Here is a 15,893-nt window from a genome sequence, read left to right as displayed (position 1 = left end):
TTATCACGTCACTAATTGCTATTTAACTTCGCAGATTTGAAGGAGGGAAAGTACGTCGTCCTGAAGGGAAAAAGTCCCTGCGAAATCCTCTGCGATTCACGAGACGCTGGAGTCCTTGGAGATGACGTGCGAGGAAATGGAACCAAAGTCATCAATCAAAGCTGTTGTGATGATCTCGCTGAATGTGCTTGTGGTACATCCAGCGGTCATTACAGTTGTCTCTGTCCGAGTGGTTACTACGGATCTGGATTGAGAGGAAACTGTCACCGTAAGATAATAAATTCGATAAAATTGTTATGGGGTATTGGGGTAGAGGAGGTTTATTGTGAAGAGACAAGTGTTGGAGATAGATATGGCGTCGGTCAACTTGGCCAGAATCTTTCGAAGATTTCCAAATAATGTGTGTAAAAAAATACACACACATATACAGTCATATCAACACACACAAACACACATATACACACACAAACACACACATATAAGATACATATACACACGCAAACACACACACACACACACACAAACACACATATACACACGCAAATACGCACACACACACACACACACACACACACACACACACACACACACACACACACACACACACACACACACACACACACACACACACACACACATATATATATATATATATATATATATATATATATATATATATATATATATATATATATATATATATATATATATATATATATATATACTCACACATACACACATATACTCACACATATACACACACAAACACACACATATAAGACACATATACACACGCAAATACACAAACACACATATGCACACAAACACACATATACACACACAAACACACATATACACACACACAAACACGCATATACACACATACACACTCGTATAAACACACATATACACACACACACAAACACACACATATACACACACAAACACGCATATACACACATACACACTCGTATACTCACACATACACACACATATAAAGACACATATACACACGCAAACACACATATACACGCACAAACGCACACATACCCACATAAACACACACACATATGCACACACACAAACACGCATATACACACATACACACTCGTATACTCACACATACACACACATATAAAGACACATATGCACACGCAAACACACACATATGCACACAGACACACACGCACACATATACACACACATAAAGACACAAACTCTTCACAGCTATCTCAGTAACCTAAAAAAATCACAAAAAAAAAAAAAAAAAATCCACAGCCTGTCCAAACGGCACCTACGGCCACCCAGGACTCCCCGGTGACGTCTCCACCAACTGCCTCCCATGCCCCAGCCCAAATCACATAACCCTGAGGACCCCAGCCACATCACCCCACGACTGCATCTGCGACTCCAACTTCATAAAAAGTGGCGCCACATGTCACGCCATCACCTGCCCCAAACTCCGGGTGCCCGACAATGGTTACCTGGTGAAGGCCAGTGCCTGCAACAACGTGGTGAATGCAGCATGTGGTTTACGTTGTCGAATTGGGTTTAAACTCGTTGGTGACAGTATCAGGCTCTGCAGGAGGGACGGCCAGTGGTCAGGAAGGGAGGCCCAGTGTCTTCTGAAGACGTGCCCAGTACTGAGGGCACCAGCTCATGGTGATGTTCATTGTGAGTACGATGAGGATTACGAGAGCCTGAAGATTCCGATGTTGGACACCTCGTCGTTGCCGATTGACACGAGGTGTCAGTTCAGGTGCAGTCAGGGGTATCAGCTCCTGGGGAGCAAAGTCAGGAACTGCCTGCCGGTGTCCAGGTGGGATGGACTCAAGGTCACGTGCAAGCAGATCAGGTGCGATCCCCTGAAGAAGATCTCTCATGGGTTCATCACACCTGACACCTGTCTGACGGCCAAGAAGTTGCCCTTTGGTACCGTCTGCAGGGTGTCGTGTCAGGATGGGTTCGACCTTGAAGGGCCGGCGGTGAGGAAGTGCATGGGGAAGGGGGGATTGTGGAGCCAGAGGCACAGCATCAGCGCCTGTGTTGATAGGACACCACCGGTGATCAGGTGTCCACCTGATTCCACCTGGAGTACAGCACCGGGGAAGAGGTACTCGTTACCCAGGTGGGAGGCGCCGGAAGTTGGGGATAATAGTGAGGGGGAGGTGGAGGTCTGGACGAAGCCACATCTGAAGGTGCCCTGGAAGGCGAAGATTGGGGTCCAGGTTGTCACCTATGTCGCTCAGGACATCTCCGGGAACCGGGCGAAGTGCAAATTTAGGGTTGAAACCCTCGGTAAGACGTGAATTTTATGGTAATGGGGGTTAAATCAATTTGAATTTTCAAATTTCCCGGTTTTTTTTTGTAGTTGCGCAGTGGAGTTTTTACATGCGCAGTGCAGTTTTTTACATGCGCAGTGCAGTTTGTAGATGCGCAGTGTAGTTTTTACATGCGCAGTAAGCTGCGCAGTGCAGTTTGTACATGCGCAGTGAACTTTTTACATGCGCAGTGCAGGTTTTACATGCGCAGTGCAGTTTGTAGATGCGCAGTGAGCTGCGCAGTGCAGTTTGTACATGCGCAGTGCAGTTTTTACATGCGCAGTAAGCTGCGCAGTGCAATTTGTACATGCGCAGTGCAGTTTTTACATGCGCAGTCAGCTGCGCAATGTAGTTTGTACATGCGCAGTGCAGTTTGCACATGCGCAGTAAGCTGCGCACGCAGCGAATTCCCCTCATTCATTCATTCACTCGAAAAGGGAATCCCCCATTAGACTGAACCCCTCTCGTGACACCCCCACCAACCCATAGTGCACAATAATTTTTTTTTCTGTTGGATCCTCTAGATAAGGAGCCCCCCCAAGTCACCAACTGCATAAACCCCCCGACATTCATCACCACAACCCCTCAGGGTGTCTCAAACATCACCTGGGACGATCCCGTATTCTACGACAACTCCCGTAAACCCGTGAAAATCCGACGATCCCACCATCAAGGAACTTCCCTCCCCGTCGGCATCACCACCATCACCTACACCGCCACCGACGTCAGCAAGAACATCCGTCACTGCAGCATCAACATCACCGTCAGGAACATCTGCGCTGAGCTCCCCCCCATATCCAACGGTCACCTCACCTGCGATGAGTCGTCATCCGGGGTAAAGTGCCTCATCACCTGCGACGACGGCTACATCTTCCCCCTCGGACCACCCACCCCAACTCACCCAGTCCTCACCTGCAGTGACCAAAACATCTGGAACAACTCCCTGACGCCATCTTGCGCCATCGCAGAAGTCCCGGAGATCCTCGAGTCCACCGGTACAATCGTCCTGGACTCCATCATCGACATCTGCACGAACTCATCACTCCTCGAGTCCCTGAAATCCCGAATCCATCAGGATCTCGTCACCCACCTCCCAAAACACTGCGCTGTCAACGGCCTCGACTGTCACACCACCACCGTCGACCTCAACTGCACGAACCTCCCCCCAAACGTCACGAAAATCGTCAGGAGATCCACCACCAGGACATCATCACCAGGAAGACGCGACAGGATCGAAGTTACGTTCAAAATCCTGAGTAAAATCATCTCGGATCATCGTCGTGATCCTCTCCAGGGCCTTCAGCATCTCCGTTCTGAGCTCCTGAACCTCACCACCTCCGGGAAGTTGAATCTCCTGAACGAAAAGACCAATCGAGAGATCGCACGTTTAGCCTTGAACCTCAACACCCTCTTCAGTCCTCATCACCGAGCTGTCTGCGACCTGGGGAAGATCCTGAGGAGGTTCAGGTGTGTCAAATGCCCCCTGGGTACCTTTCACAACGTCACCACCGCCTCCTGCCAGTCCTGCGGACTCGCTGAATATCAGGACGTACCTGGTTCCGTCTTCTGCAACAAGTGCTCCAGGAGCATGTCCACCAGGAGAACGCACTCCACCAGCCGAAACGACTGCGTCAACACGTGTCCACCAGGTCATTACTCGAGACGAAGGTACCACAAGGATCAGCTGATGTCCTTGGAGCCTTGTGTACCCTGCGACGTGGGGTCGTATCAACCACTTCACGGCTCGACGTCGTGTCTCCCCTGTCCCAGGAACACGACGACGAACGCTCCAGGATCGGCGGACTCGTCCGACTGCCGGCGGACAGACCCGACGGATATCTGTCACGTCGACTTCTGCCTGAACAACGGCACCTGCGTCACGGATGACGTCGGCGTCACCTGCGATTGCCTCCCAGGGTTCACCGGGTCACGATGTCAGGGGATTCGCAACCCCTGCGACTCATCCCCATGTCATTCAGGGACTTGTCAGGCCCGTCAGACTCGGTACGTATGCACTTGTCCCGACGGATTCACCGGCCTTACCTGCGATACTCACCTCGACGAGTGCTCGTCCAATCCCTGCAGGAATAATGCGACATGTGTCAGTGACGATAACGACTTTCACTGCGTCTGTCGTGATGATTACGGGGGTGAGTACTGCGACATTCCCCTGGATATGTGTCAGCCAGGTACCTGCGACGTCGGCTCCACCTGCGTCATCGTCAATGCGACGTGGAGCTGCCTCTGTCGGCCGGGTTTCCTCGGCCGTCACTGCGACGTCGTTCCGTGCGACTGGTTACCGTGTCATCCGAACGCTGTCTGCGTTAATCTGGAGGTGACGAATACGACGCACGAGTCCTTCAGGTGTGACTGCCCACCAGGACTCAAGGGCGACGACTGCCGAACGATAATCGATCACTGCCAGGACTCGCCCTGCGGTAATTCCGGTGTCTGCGTCAACAATCCGACGAACTTCACATGCAGGTGTTCGTTGGGGTTCGATGGTGTCGATTGCCGCGTCAAGATGACGTCGGATTTTGTTCTGAATTTCGATGATCCTGGCGTCAGTGACTTCGTCATCGTCGACGGACCTCATGACGATCTTCATGAATTCACCGTCTGCTTCTGGATTCTGACGACTGACACCTTCAATTATGGTACTGTCTTCTCGTACGCGACGGCTGGTGAAGACAACACCGTCACACTGACGGATTACAATGGTCTAGTGTTCTACGTCAACGGGGATAAGGTAATCACTGACGTTCGTCTTAACGACGGAATCTGGCACTTCGTCTGCGTCATGTGGAGGATCGACGGAAAATGGTGGATGTACGTTGACGGAGTCATCGGGAAATGGGGTCAGGGATTGTCGTCAGGTAAGTCGATCCCAGGAAACGGAACCATCGTCATCGGTCAGGAGCAGGATTACCCGGAGGGCGGATTCTCACCGTTGGAATCATTCGTCGGGAGTCTGACGCTCGTCGACGTGTGGCCGACGGTTCTACCCGACGATGACGTCACGAAGATGATGAACAGCTGCGCGGAATATTCAGGTGGTATCGTTCCCTGGTCCGTCATGAGGAGTCGGATCCGCGGAAACGTCAGGATTCAGGTAAGTCCCATTTGCCGCGGGTGCCCCCCACCAGTCCCACCTGATCGAGGCACCGTCAGACTCACCGACGACGGTCATGACGCCGTTTACACGTGTGAAAGTGGGTATGAACTCTGGCAGAAACGATCGCCGACGTCGGCACGCCGACGGTGCCTGAAACGGGGCCAGTGGGAGGGTGAGGTGGACCCCGTCTGCCGGAAAATTCACTGCGGATTTCCTGGGTACTTCCCCCGGGGACGAATCGTCGGTTCGACGTATGACTTCAATGACGAGGTCGTCTACGCATGCGCGGTGGGGTACGATCTCCGGGGGAATCCCCACAGGGTGTGCGGTGCTGATGGCAGATGGACGGGACGTCCGCCGATATGCGTCGGCGTCACATGTCGGAATCTACTGGCACCCGTCAACGGCGACGTCGATTACATCATCGAGGAGCATGAGCGCGATGACGTCAGCATTCTCCAGGTGGGTCAGCAGCTGGAGTTCAGGTGTGATGTGGGGTATGAGCTGGTGGGGGAGGGGGTGCTGACGTGTTCAGGAAGTGGTCAGTGGGATCATGAAGTGCCTGAATGTCTACCTCGGGGATGTCGACTACCAACGACCGTCGTCATCGTCGACGTCACCTCGAACGTCACCGACGAGACGTTTTTCCGACGTGATGAGGTGATCCTGGTGTCATGCAGACCTGGATTCACATTCGGTGATGGCCACCAGGTGCAGGAGTTCACGTGCTCCCGGGACGGGAGCTGGAGATCGAGGTCTGATTGTCGACGGATGGGGTGTGAGGTGCCGGATGTCCGTCACGGGAGGATCGTCAGTTCCGTTGGGGAGGTACCACCTGGTGGAGAAATCCATTTGGAATGCGAGGGGGACTTCAAACCCGTCGACGGGAAGATCGTCTGCGAGGAAAATGGCGGCTGGTCGGTGACACCAGAATGTCGAAGGTTGAAATGTCCTGGGGTGTCGACGCATCCCATTGGTTCACTCTTCATCAACAAGTCGTTGTCGACGAGGATCGAACGGTTCACCCTCGCCATCGAGGGGGACAAACCCGGGGATCAGCTGGTGGTTCGTTGTCGGGACGAGTCGAAGCTGATGATCTTGATGGAGTCGAAGTATCCGAATGTCTCGTGGACGTGTGGGAGGGATGAAAAGTGGAGACGTCAACCTCTTCCAGGGGTCGACCTCACCGATGACGACCTCAAGGATTTACTCCTGACGGAGGACGTCTGCGAGATCCGGTGTCCATCTCCAACGACACCAGCACATGCTGTTCTTGTTCCCTCGGATGTCATCGATTGGAAGGTGAATGTCACCGTTGATTACGTCTGCAAGTCGGGGTTCGTCCTCCAGGGGAAGGGCACCGCCATCTGCACGTCATCAGGAACATGGTCAGGGTTGTCCTTGTGTCGGCCGATAGCGTGTGGTGATCCTCCGATGATGACGAATGCAAAGCTGATGGTGTCCGGTGAGTCGCGTTACGCTGTTGGAGATGTCGTGATGTACGACTGCCTCAGGGGGTTCAGGATGTTCGGGCAGCGGAGCTCCAGGTGTCTGGAGTCCTCCACCTGGAGTCGGGTTCAAGGTCAGTGCGCGAGGATTTCGTGTGGGAAGCCGAGGGTCTCGAAGGGGGTGAAGCTCGAGGGGAAATCGTATCTCTTCATGGAGGAGCTGGGGTACGACTGCGGGGACGGGAGGAAGGGGGTGATGAGGTGTCTGGAGGATGGGGTGTGGGGGGGAATTCCTGATTGTTGAGGAGAATTCAAGGAGATTCAACGGTTGCGAGAGACAGTTGAACTCGAGGAAATTTTATTCAAAAAAAAATTCTGGAAATTAAGTTGTAATACCCTAGTTGTACCGTAAAATAATGTGAAATAAAGTGTAGTATACCCCGGAATACCAGCGTCAGAACCGCATTTACCACGTGTTAAAACGTATTAGGGAATTTCCAAAATTTTTTTTTAATTTTTTTTTTACGTAGTCAATGGTCCGAACGAAGACGGTCCTCATAAGTCTAGAAGTGTAATCAGCCTTCCGGCCATTTTACGACCTGAGTTTAGGCAGCCGCCTAGTCGCTGGTCTCGAGTATCTGTGAGCTACGGTCTAACCCATAAAGGTGACCATCTGACTTCATCGAGCTCGTTGCATCGTGTGGATAGGAGGTCAGTCCCTTTGCCTATCTTCGGTAAGTACAGAGCCAGAGGCCAGTGTCCAGTGATAAACCCCACTACCGTGGAAGGAGATGAGGAATTGCCGACATTCGGCCGACTGTCGGCCAACATTGGCGGAATGTCGGCGCACTGTCGGGCATTCATCATCTCCTGTCAGGACAGTGGGGAATCGAGTTTATGGGTTAATGGCGGTAGGGCCTGTCCCACTGTAGTGAGGGCCAGACGGTGTGTGAGAGGGAGAGGACGAGAGTGAAATTGGTCATGGTCGGCTTATGCCGTTGACGTCAGTCCCTGGCAGGACATGAGAAATGGCCGACTGTCGGCCAGCGTTGGCGGAATGTCGGCCCACTGTCGGGCATTCCTCATCTCCTGCCAGGACAGTGGGGAATCGAGTTTATGGCTTACCATAAACAGTCGGCCGACTGTCGGCCAGGTTTGGCGAAATGTCGGCCCACTGTCGGCCATTCCTCATCTCCTGCCAGGGTATACCTCGGAAGTTACCCCTGTTCAGGCCCTCAATGGTCCTAATAATAGATTTTTCATGAAAAAACATTTGAAAAATCGTTTAACAATTAATTTTCGATTTTTGAAAAAAATAAATTTTCAACTGCTCCGAGAGCTATCATCACGTTATCAGGTGAGTCTTATACTTCGTCATGTGGTGCCATCCACCGGATCATAGACTCCTACCGTCGGTATATCAAATTGAACTCTGACAGGTTAAAACACTCAGAGACACTCCAAAATGTCAAATGGCAGTAAAAAAGTGACAAAACAACAATATAAATATTGTTATGTGCCATCGTGTGCTAACTCAACTGTGTCAACACCGAATAAAGTGGTCATAAAGTTCCTGAACTCAATCAATTAAAATAAATTGATTATTTCTTTGTTTATCACGCCCTAATTTGTAGGTTACGTCGACGAACCTGAATCTGTCACATAAAATCGCAAAAAATTCCACAAAATTAACCTCCAAAAGCTCGATACCAACAAAATTGTGATCAACAAATTGATTTAGTCAATCAATCGTGTCACTTAATTAACAAAAAAATATACAAATGGGAAATGTCAATTATTTATTTATAAATACTCGATTTATTCTCTCACTCTTCATTCTCACTTTCCAATCGATAATTATAAACATTGATACTGGCATTCAGGTGTAACACGAATGAATTAATCATAACATTGAGCTAAATGAGGAAAATGAGAAGACTAATGATAAAATAATGATGAAATTATTAATTTAATCAAGTCTTCATAGTTCGGATTTCGATGGGCTCGAGTACTGGGGCTTCAGCTCCTCAATTCGCTTGATGAAGTCGGTTTTTTCAATGCACCCCTCGCAGTTTTCGTCCCAGTCATTAAGAATTTTCTTGAGATCCCGGACTTTGAGTTTTTTCAAGTCTACGGTATTCAAATCAATTTGTTTTTCTGCAATTTATAAACAAAAAAATCGTTAAAATTTCAATTAAAATGATTTTTTTTTCAGTTTTAACATAATTAATCCTTTAAAAAATAGTTTATTGTTATTATTTATATTTATTATTTGTTGTTATTTGTTTTGTTGTTATTTATGTTACATAACAAACAAAACAAACAAATTCCATTTGTTTAAAATGGATTTTTTATAAATAATTTGTTCGTTTTAACACAATTTTTCATTTTTTTTCTCAAAAAATTCAATAATTTCTTTTTTTTAAACAAAAAACGAATTATTAACAATTGATAATTTACAATTAATAGTTTAAAATGATTTAATTAAATAAACAAATTGAATAAACATTAAAAATTCACTTTTTCTTTAATTTAAAATAATAAAACCACAATTTGATCAACAAATTGTCCCTTAAAAAACGTTAAAAAAATGTTTAAAAAATTTATAAAAACCCCAGGACATCATAAACACGTTATTACCCTAAAATATATTATTTATAATAAAATATATCACGTACCAAATCTCAAATCACATATTTGTGCGTCTTTTTTCTTCAATTTTTCACATATTTTATCAGCTGGCAGTGACCAGGACAAAGGTTTACTCAATTCCCCTAGAATTCCAGTTGCTGATTCCTCCAAACCCCCTAGATAATAACACTGCAGGAAAAAACAACATCTACATCAACTTCCTGACCCCTAAAATCACCAAAAACTGAATAATTAATCATCAAAAAACTCACGAATCTGTTTTCCTTGGACTTTGTCCCTTTGCAGAACTTCTTGAACTCGTTCTCGATCAACTTCGTGTCCTTTTTGATGTCGTCAGTCAAGATGGCGTCGAATTTTTTGACTGTCGCCACACAAACTGTTGGAAATTGCCAAATTAATTAGGGTCTGAGGGCATTAGCAGGTGATTTGGAACTTTTTCGAGGGTAAACTCACCCTCGCAGTCCCCCTCCCTCAGGGCGAGGGCCTGGGGAGCTAGTGATGTCATCACCAGAAGGGATGTTAACGTAACTCGCCACATGTTGATATTTTTATTACAAATCTGCAACAATTATGAAGATTTTCGTGATTATTCGGTTGAGGTTATGTCGGTGGTGGTTTACCCCACCCCCTGAGGTTGATTTTCATCGAAAAATCTTTCAGAAGATGAAATTTTGGGGGTTAAATGATGTTATGATGGGGTTTCTGGTGATTTTATGGGGATAAATGGAGTGTCAGAGGGTCCAGAAGCTTCAGATACACCAGAACACACGATAAAATGCTCGAAAAAGGGATTAAAAAGGGTTTTAACCCTCAAAAATACGTCAAAGTTCACGATTTTTCACAATTGTCCCCAAAATCACCAAAAAATCCGCCATTTTCCCCCAAAAAACCGTAAAAAATCGATTTCTTTTGGTTCCTTTCACAATCTAATTAATTCTGCTCCTTTTTCCTGGACAATTCCGTCCCTTTTACCCCACATCAACCCCCAAAAGGTCCCCCAACCCCTCTCGTTGAAGCTCCAACCCAGACCTGCACTTCCTCGACCCAAAAACCTCTAAAAAAAATTGATTTCTGATGGGATTTCGCCCCCACAATTGTCCTAAAACACTCTTCAGACCTTCCAGAACCTCCAGGACCTCCAGATCTCACCCCAAAACCCTTGAAACCCCCCAAATAAACCAGAAAAACATCACAAAACCCCTTTTAGCTGCGATTTTCGAGGTTATGTTGGTCCAACAACTCGTTTTACTCCACAATCAGACTATTTTCTAGCACCTGGACATCTCCAGGTGTCTCCTGGACCCCCCAAACACCGATTCCTTTGTTTATCGAGGTGTAAATACCAATAAACAACGTTAACACTCACAAATAACAATCGTCCTCCCTTTGTTTCCCAGCAATAAGCGGTTTTATACCACGTTGAACTCTGTCAAAGCCCCAAAACCCCAGCTGGCGATCACCAATTGGCTGATCCACCATCTACGTACCTCCTCCACCATTGGTCCACGAGTAATCCCTACAGTTCATCCATCTCCATGACGTCATGAGCCTGAACTGTAGCATAAGGTCTATGGACGCCATCTTGGGGCAGTTTTGCCTGTAAACAAACAACAAAAGCAGCAAAAAGTGCTGTCTCCAGGTCCCTGGGACATCTGGAGGCGTCAGTACCTGAGATTCTGGGGGTTCAGACTGTTCAGACGACTTTAGGGCTCGCAAAAGGGAATAAAACACTTTAAAAAACGTTAAAAATTCGTTTTTAGGTCATGAATGGGTCAGGAATTCTCTTCAGGAAGTTCTCAGTCGATCCACTGGACCTTTTGGAGTCCTAAGGACCACAAAGTCTTTGTTCATCGACCTCGAGGAGTGTTCACCCTTCACCAGGACGAATCAACCCGTGAAAACCAGTGAAAATTGGGTTTTGAGGTTATGTTCACAAAGGTAATCGCCAAAAACCCCAGAATCTCGTGAATAAACCCGAAAAAACCACCAAATAATCAACAAAACCCATCACTCCTCAATGTTCATTAACCTCACACCGATAACAACCCAATAAACAACATTTTAACAACAAATAACCTCCATTAACAATTTAATCACCAGAATTCTCATCTGGGGTGAAATCTAGTGATTTTTCCTCACCAAAACCCAATTTTTCAATTTTTTCTTTTGTTCTGGGATCCTGACGATGTCCTTCATCAACTCATCCACTTCTTTCAGGGTTTCAACCCCTTTTTATGACTGAAAATGGATAATTTGTTTGGAAAAGATGATTCTGACAACGAAAATACTGAAAATATTGAAATTCGGTACAACAAAAATTTCACTAGAGACAGCGACGTCGGCGTCGACGACATGATAGACGTTGACGATCACGACGTCAAGGTAAACATTCACAACAACAAAACAAAACAATAATAATAACAATAATAATTATGGGGGAAAGAAGTGAATTTTGACGCCATAAAGAAGTGAATTTTGACGATTTTTTTTCCTTTTGAAGACTGAACTGAGCAGTTCTGGTGCTGAACCAGCATCTGACTCTGACCTGAGCATCTCCAGGGATCATTCAACATCCCTGACAGGTGATAAAGCCCTCCAGGACTCCAGGAGCAGCAGCACCGAGTCATCTCGACTGGATTTGGAGTTAAATCGACCAAAAATTGTTGATGATTTATTTAATTCTGATATTGTCCTGCCACAAGTGGCACCAGTTGTCCTGAAGGAGCGTCGGGAGAGTCGAGAGAAGAATAAGAAGGAGCTGGAGGAGGAGGAGAGGGAGAAAATGCAGTAACTACCCTTTGTGTGATGGTTTGGGGTGAATTCTCCAGGGAAAATGTGATCAAATCGACGTTTTTAATTTTAATTAAATTGATTTTTAGGTTATGATGGGGGGAATTGAGGGTTTTTAATGAGGTAATTAGGTTAGGTGGGATTAGGGACGTCGGTGGGGTCATGTGGGACCCCCTGGGGGAGGATCCTCAATGATTTGATGGAGATTTTGATGACTTTGGTGGTGATTTGATGGTTTTTTTCGTTATTTTCATAGAGTTTTGGTGTCAAATTTCACTGAGGGTCAGCTGGACAGGTACGAAATGTACCGAAGGGCTGCCTTCCCCAAGGCCGCCATAAAGAGGGTGAGTACCGAATTTTCTAGGACCTCCAGGAGGTCATTGACCCGGTAGAAGTCCAGGAATTCGTTGATTTTCACGTTTTTAACGTCTGAATGATGCGGTAATTTTCAGATTATGCAGACGATAACTGGGTGTTCAGTGTCCCAGAACGTTGTTATCGCGATGTCGGGGATTGCCAAAGTGTTTGTGGGTGAGATCGTCGAGGAAGGTAAACAAATTAATTGTTTAATTAATTTTTAACAAATTTTTTCGGAATTTTAACGATTTTTTTTGGATTTTTCGACAGCTCTGGATGTTATGGAGACCAACAGCGACTCTGGACCACTCCAGCCAAAGCATCTTCGAGAAGCTGTTCGTAGGTTGAGGTGTCAAGGTCAAATACCAGCTGGAAAGACGAAGAAAGCATTTGTCAGGGTCTAGAGTTAATTAATAAATTAATTTGTTGTGATTTGAGTTGATACGAAATTAATTTTTTACACTTTCGACGTTTATCATGTAATAAAATTCATTAAATCATTATAATAAACAAATTTGTTGTTGTTATTTCACGAAGAATGTTACAAGTTCGATATTCCAACGCCATTTTGTTAATTAACGAATTGTTTGGACGTTTTATGGAGCAGTTTTCGTCTGAAAAAAACACGTTTTCAACAGATTTTTTGCTGTAATTCGTCTGATTGTTTAAAAACAAATGTTTAATAGCAGTTTTTGTTGTTCCCTGGTGATTCCCCCACCCTAAATTGGTGGTTCTAGGGCTCCATCATGACTGGTCCACGCCAGAGGGTCAACATAACCTCGAGGACGTCAAGAAGTTGGGGAATAACCTCTCGAGTCGTAAATAAATTGTAAAATATTAGTTTAGTGGTTTATTCGAGTTAAATAAACAATGTTTGAGGCACACAGTTTGAATGCTGAGCACAAGGACCTGATTCATGACATTGCGTATGATTTTTATGGCCAGAGGATGGCCACTTGCTCCAGTGATCAGTTCGTGAAGGTCAGTTTTCCAATATTTTGAGGGAATTTGGGTCAGAGAACAAAGGATTGTCCAGTTATCCCACCATTTTGGGATGGAAAATCATTTTTGGGAGGTCATTGCAGGTTTGGGATGAGGATGAGCACGAGAATTGGCACTTGACAGCCTCCTGGAAGGCACACAGTGGGTCTGTGTGGAAAGTCACGTGGGCACATCCTGAATTTGGCCAGGTCCTGGCTACATGTTCCTTCGACAGAACTGCAGCTGTTTGGGAAGAAATAGGTAATTAAGTTCGTTAATTAGGGTTTGGCAGAGTGAAAGTTAATTTGTCTGGACTCATTCGAAAGCTTTCTTTCCCCCCTTCAAAATGACACTTGACTCAGTCAAATCGCATCATTATGTCATGAGATATTTCCCCAGTTTTACCCCATTTCCTCCAAAGGTACTGCTATTATTGATTATATTTGATACTAATTAACCTCGTTAATTAGGGTTCGGCAGAGTGAAAATTAATTTGTCTGGACTCATTCGAAAGCTTTCTTTCCCCCCTTCAAAATGACACTTGACTCAGTAAAATCGCATCATTGTGTCACAAGATATTTCCCCAGATTTACCCCACCCCCTCCAAAGGTAGTCCTATTGTTGATTTCAATTGACAGTAATTAAGCTCGTTAATTAGACTTCGGCAGAGTGAAAATTAATTTGTCTGGACTCATTCGAAAGCTTTCTTTCCCCCCTTCAAAATGACACTTGACTCAATCAAATCGCATCATTACATCCCCAGATATCCCCACTTTCACCCCATTCCCACTGCTGATACCAATGGAGACCCTTTAATTTCCAGTTGGAGAAGGCTCTGGACCTGGAGAACGTGGCATGCGCCACTGGGTACGTCGAACCAACCTAGTAGACTCCCGCACCTCCGTAACCGACGTTAAATTCGGCCCCAAAACCCTGGGACTCGTCCTCGCCACATGCAGTGCTGATGGTGTCATCAGAATCTACGAAGCACCTGATGTCATGAACCTCAGTCAGTGGACACTCCAGCACGACATCAGCTGCAAGCTGTCCTGCAGCTGCATCACCTGGAATCCATCCTTATACAGGTATCCATGATCTCCAGAGAGTTTTCAATCAATTAATCAAGCAATCGATCAATTTTCTCCTGCCAGAACCTCAAAATCAACAAGAATTTCGTTTCTGATTGTCAATTCTCTTCCAGACTTCATCCCCCCATGATAGCAGTGGGCAGTGACGATCCAAACACATCATCAGGAGGTAAAGTCTTCATCTACGAGTACTCAGAGAACAACAGACGCTGGACAAAGACTGAAACACTGTCCAACGTCGTTGATCCAGTCCACGACATAGCATTTTCGCCAAATCTGGGGAGAAGCTTTCACACACTAGCAATAGCCACCAAAGACGTCAGAATAGTCACCCTGGAGCCTCTCCAGTGAGTTCAACGTCACCCTAACCTGACCACTATCACTAATAACACAATTATCACCAACTAAACCCACCAAATGCTGTTGTTCTAGGGAAAATGGCGCCTCTCGCTTTCGTCTCCAAACTGTCCAGTTTGATGATCACTACTGCACCGTCTGGCGTGTCTGCTGGAACATAATGGGAACGATCCTGGCGTCATCAGGGGATGATGGATGTGTTCGTCTCTGGAAGGACAACTACATAAACGAGTGGAAGTGTGTGGCTGTCCTAAAGGGCGATGGCACCTCAGCACAAACAGCTGAAGTCCAGCAGATTGTTACACCACCAGGACAGAGTTCTGGGGGACAATTGTCCCAGTCAACCACCAGGTACATTAAATTGGGGTCCATCAGTCACCCCAATCAAGTTCCCTGGCACTAGTTCCCAATATTTGGGGGAAATACTCTGGATGTTGGGTGATTTGGTGACTTTTTCCTGATTTTTTTATGTGAAATTGTTCCGCCATTTTGAATTTCAGAAGTTTCTTGATATTTGTATTTAAATGGAAGTGAATAAACATTTTTTTCTGATGTTTGTTTGTTTATTGTGGGTACGACAAATGGATTTTTGGCGGTTGTTTGGTTGTGTCTTTAAAAATTGTCAATTAATTAATTAATTAATTAATTAATTGCGTGATTGATTAATTGATCAATCAACACAATGATCATCGGTTACTGTACCCAATGATCACCGTCGACAGTGTCGGATATTAATTAATTAATTAACCAATTAATTAATTAACTAATTGCTCAAGTAATTAAT

General features: G+C 46.0%; 5 protein-coding genes across 10 annotated transcripts in view; 4 read left to right on the top strand and 1 right to left on the bottom strand.

The window, feature by feature from the left end:
• Positions 1-7,322, top strand: part of LOC135171454 (sushi, von Willebrand factor type A, EGF and pentraxin domain-containing protein 1-like) — a 9,751-nt gene extending 2,429 nt beyond the window's left edge. Inside the window, exons 4-6 of the mRNA XM_064137994.1 lie at positions 35-268; positions 1,279-2,298; positions 2,846-7,322. Of these exons, the coding sequence (XP_063994064.1) occupies positions 35-268; positions 1,279-2,298; positions 2,846-7,188 (5,597 nt within the window). The 3' untranslated portion in view covers positions 7,189-7,322. The remainder of the gene's footprint in view (positions 1-34; positions 269-1,278; positions 2,299-2,845) is intronic.
• The window catches only part of LOC135171479 (thiosulfate sulfurtransferase/rhodanese-like domain-containing protein 3), an 83,294-nt gene that overhangs the window by 33,011 nt on the left and 34,390 nt on the right, over positions 1-15,893 (top strand). The gene's annotated exons all lie outside the window — the stretch shown is intronic.
• LOC135171478 (mesencephalic astrocyte-derived neurotrophic factor homolog) lies at positions 8,680-11,050 on the bottom strand. Of its 6 annotated transcripts, none has more exons than XM_064138036.1 (5): positions 11,024-11,050; positions 9,990-10,095; positions 9,788-9,912; positions 9,563-9,704; positions 8,680-9,041 (listed from the first exon to the last, which is right to left on the bottom strand). In XM_064138036.1, exons 1-5 carry the CDS (start codon positions 11,033-11,035, stop codon positions 8,866-8,868), a joined length of 561 nt encoding a protein of 186 aa, XP_063994106.1. In that variant the 5' UTR covers positions 11,036-11,050; the 3' UTR covers positions 8,680-8,865. The 6 variants fall into 6 exon arrangements, with proteins under 6 accessions (XP_063994106.1, XP_063994107.1, XP_063994109.1 ...); XM_064138037.1 differs by having other exon boundaries at positions 10,903-11,036; XM_064138039.1 differs by lacking the exon at positions 11,024-11,050 and adding an exon at positions 10,812-10,916.
• LOC135171473 (transcription initiation factor TFIID subunit 11) lies at positions 11,049-13,197 on the top strand. Its single transcript, XM_064138030.1, has 7 exons — positions 11,049-11,196; positions 11,297-11,474; positions 11,754-11,918; positions 12,037-12,323; positions 12,583-12,670; positions 12,779-12,875; positions 12,954-13,197. Exons 3-7 carry the CDS (start codon positions 11,781-11,783, stop codon positions 13,085-13,087), a joined length of 744 nt encoding a protein of 247 aa, XP_063994100.1. The 5' UTR covers positions 11,049-11,196; positions 11,297-11,474; positions 11,754-11,780; the 3' UTR covers positions 13,088-13,197.
• LOC135171471 (nucleoporin SEH1-A) lies at positions 13,313-15,661 on the top strand. Its single transcript, XM_064138027.1, has 5 exons — positions 13,313-13,664; positions 13,769-13,925; positions 14,488-14,749; positions 14,866-15,099; positions 15,185-15,661. The coding sequence occupies exons 1-5, from the start codon at positions 13,554-13,556 to the stop codon at positions 15,510-15,512; spliced, it is 1,092 nt and encodes a 363-aa protein (XP_063994097.1). The 5' UTR covers positions 13,313-13,553; the 3' UTR covers positions 15,513-15,661.

This window comes from Diachasmimorpha longicaudata, chromosome 20 (assembly GCF_034640455.1).
Source record: "Diachasmimorpha longicaudata isolate KC_UGA_2023 chromosome 20, iyDiaLong2, whole genome shotgun sequence".
In the NCBI taxonomy this organism is placed as follows: Eukaryota; Metazoa; Arthropoda; class Insecta; order Hymenoptera; family Braconidae; genus Diachasmimorpha; species Diachasmimorpha longicaudata.
Note: the sequence above shows the minus strand (reverse complement) of the source record. Positions and strands in the feature narration are given on the sequence as shown.